Source organism: Borostomias antarcticus (assembly GCF_949987555.1).
Source record: "Borostomias antarcticus genome assembly, chromosome: 28".
Lineage (NCBI taxonomy): Eukaryota > Metazoa > Chordata > Actinopteri > Stomiiformes > Stomiidae > Borostomias > Borostomias antarcticus.
Window position 1 is genome coordinate 6,692,055 of NC_140261.1, and position 3,314 is coordinate 6,695,368.

General features: G+C 48.9%; 1 protein-coding gene across 1 annotated transcript; it reads right to left on the minus strand.

Moving 5' to 3' along the window:
• Positions 1-1,497: 1,497 nt before the first annotated feature.
• On the minus strand, positions 1,498-2,529 carry cysltr1 (cysteinyl leukotriene receptor 1; the record flags this gene model as incomplete). The annotated part of the gene is made up of 1 exon (XM_084459608.1): positions 1,498-2,529. The coding sequence occupies one exon, from the start codon at positions 2,527-2,529 to the stop codon at positions 1,498-1,500; it is 1,032 nt and encodes a 343-aa protein (XP_084315734.1).
• Positions 2,530-3,314: the final 785 nt, after the last annotated feature.

The following is a 3,314-nucleotide window of genomic DNA, read 5'->3' on the forward strand; positions in this document are numbered from 1 at the left end:
GGTCAACAGCTGTGCAAATGGAGGCTTGTTAACAGGCTCTCTCCTTCCGTTTCTCTCCTGACTCTCTTTTACAGACTTCTTTAAACCAACACATTATGTTTCTGTAACACTGGATAAAATAAAATGACATTTCAAGCATTACCGTCGTATAGACCTAGTCACACCCCTTCACTTTTTCCACATTGTTATGCTACAGCCTTATTCCAAAATGGATTAAAATCTTTTTTTTCTCAAAACTCTACACACAATACACCATAATGAAGGTTTTTGAAAAATTTGCAAATGTATTAAAAATAAAAAAGTGAAAATATCACATGTACATAACTATTCACTACCTTTGCTACAGTATGACACCCAAAATTGAGCTCAGGTGCATCCTGTTTACACTCAGATTTGAGAAGTTTCTACAACTTGATTGGAGTCCATCTGTGGTAAATTCAACTGATTAGACATGATTTGGAAAGACACCTGTATATACAGTATAATGTAAGGTCACAGTTCACAGTGCATGCCAGAGTAAAAACCAAGCCATGGAGTCAAATGAACTGTCTATAGACCTCCGAGACAGGATTGTATTGAGGCGCAGGTCAGGAGAAGGGTACAAAAACATTTCTGCAGCATTGAAGGTCCCGAAGAGCACAGTGGTCTTCATCATTCGTAAATGGAAGAAGGTTGGAACCACCAGGACTCTTCCTAGAGCTGGCCGCCTGGCCAAACTGAGGAATTGGAGAAGGGCATTGGCAAGGGAGGTGACCAAGACCTCGATGGTCACTCTGACAGAGCTCCAGCGTTCCTGTGTGTAGATTTTTTAGAAAAAAAAAGAATCAATTTTGGAATAAGGCTGTAATATAACAAAATGTGGGAAAAGTGGTACGAGTACTTTCAGGATGCACTAGTGCAGTACACACATGGAATAAGAGCTCTAGCCAAAGGCCATGCACAGTCAAGTCACATATACTGTATATACAAACACATGCACAAATGTGGGCCTACCAGAGATGGAGTTTGATTCTAATCTACTGTATCCTCTGGGAATTGTGTGTCTTGTCTGTGTGTGTGTGTGTGTGTGTGTGTGTGTGTGTGTGTGTTTGTGTGTGTCTGCCTGCCTCCCGCCTCCCTTCCTCCTCCCTCCCTCCTCCCTTCCTCCTCCCTCCCTCCTCCCTTCCTCCTCCCTCCCTCCTCCCTCCTGCCTCCCTCCCTCCTCCCTTCCTCCTCCCTCCCTCCTCCCTCCCTCCTCCCTCCCCTCGCTGAGTGTTTTCTTCATCCTCAGCCTCTCTAACCCACTGCTACCTTTTAGTTTCCATGAGCTCATCCTCCTTACTCGTCTTCTGTGGTGCGTCTCCCACTCCATCTCAGGGTCTACAGTATTTCCTTTCTCTCTCTCTCTCTCTGTCACTCTCTGTCACTCTCTTTCTCTCTCTCTGTCACTCTCTCTATTTCTTTCTGTCACTCTGTCAGCAAAGTAGCAGTTCCCCTTCACCAGAGGTACAAGTTGAACTACCCCACAGGCCCCACAGGCAGGGCTCTCTGGCTCTTCCCCCTGGGTTCCTCAGCCTTGCTGCGCTGGGCCGATGGCCTCAGGGCGCCCCCCGCGGGCGACCTCCGTAAGGTGCTGAGGCGTTGCCGGAACCCCTCCCCGGAGAAGAAGTAGAGCATGGGGTCGAAGCAGCAGTTAGAGGCGGCCAGACACAGCGTGACCACCACCGACTTCTGCATGGCGACGACCTCGTCGCAGGAGGCGTCGTGTCGCGACAGGAAGTTGAGGTGGATAGACCGCTGCACGTGGTAGGGCATGAAGCTGAGGAGGAAGGTCAGCAGGACGATGACGAGCATGCGGATGGCCTTGGTGCCTGTGCCCTGCTGGCGCTGCGAGGTTCTGGTGCGAGACAGCAGCGCGTGGATGATTCCGGCGTAGCAGACCAGGATGATCAGGAAGGGGAGGATGAAACCCAACGCCAGGGAGAAGTAGTTGAGAAAGACGAGCTTGGACATGCTGCGCCCGCGCCGCGGCGGCTCGAAGCACTTGGTCTTGTTGGTGGTCGGGTCCGTATGTTGCCCCGTCATGAGGAACGGCGTGTTGACGGCGCAGATGAACACCCAGATTCCCACGCACACGTGGCGGGCACGGCGCTCCGACACCAGCCGCAGGTTCTGGACGGGGAAGACGATCGCGAGGAAGCGCGTGATGGACATGGCGGTCATGAAGAAGATGCTGCAGTAGAGGTTGACGTAAAGCGCGTAGGAGCTGAGGCGGCACAGGAAGTCCCCCATGTTCCACTGGCCCTTGTTGACGTAGTAGATGACGCGCAGCGGCAGCGTGCACACACACAGGATGTCGGACACAGCCAGGTTGAACATGTAGATGAGGAAGGGCGAGCTCTTCACGGTGGTCCGGATCAGGACCAGCAGGGCGAAGCCATTGCCCACCAGCCCGCAGAAGGTGATGAGGGAGTAGGCCGTGGAGTAGACGTGGTTACGGAAGTCGTCGATGGACGGACACTGCTTGCTGGAGTTGTCGCCCAGAGTCATGTTCAGCTCTATCTCTTGAGAGAGAGAGAGAGAGAGAGAGAGAGAGAGAGAGAGAGAGAGGGAGGGAGAGAGAGAGAGGGAGGGAGCGGGCGAGAGAGCAGGAGGTAGAAGAGAGAGAGAACGGTGTGCATGTTTAAAATATACTGCAATGTTCTATGGAAGCTATCTATGTATAAATGTATGTGGCATCTAGACAAGTCAGAGAATAATGTTATTGTGGTTTAAACCAACTCTGTAAAGAGTTGTACTGCCTCTGATCAACTACAGTAGCCTGCATGGAATTTTAATGTTCTTTGTACATTGTATTGTACTGTTTATTATTTTATTGTTTGATATGGACCTCTGTTAAGATGAGTCTGGAATAAAAGTTTAATTTAATTTAATGTGGATGGGTGAATGTCAACAATTTCAACTATTATGCCATTCAACATAATTCCCTGCAATGGAAATAACATCAGTTAATATTTAACTAGTATTATTATCCCGTGCACACCTGCTGTTTTGGCTCATCTGTCAATCGAAATATAACACCTCGACAAGGATAAACATCCTGCTCAGATCAGCAGTACAGAGCAGTGTGGTAGCGAGTGTCTGCCGCCGATAACTCGCAGCCCACGAACTTGTAGAACAATCTTGCAGATAAAGATTCCAATCACAAATCAGATTGCACGCCTGACCACGCTGCATTTCTGCATTTCAACTCTTTTCCTGAAGCAGGAAGTAAGGTTTTAGACTTTGTGTAAAAAAACAACACAAAAAACAGGGGATCTCATACAAATAAATGA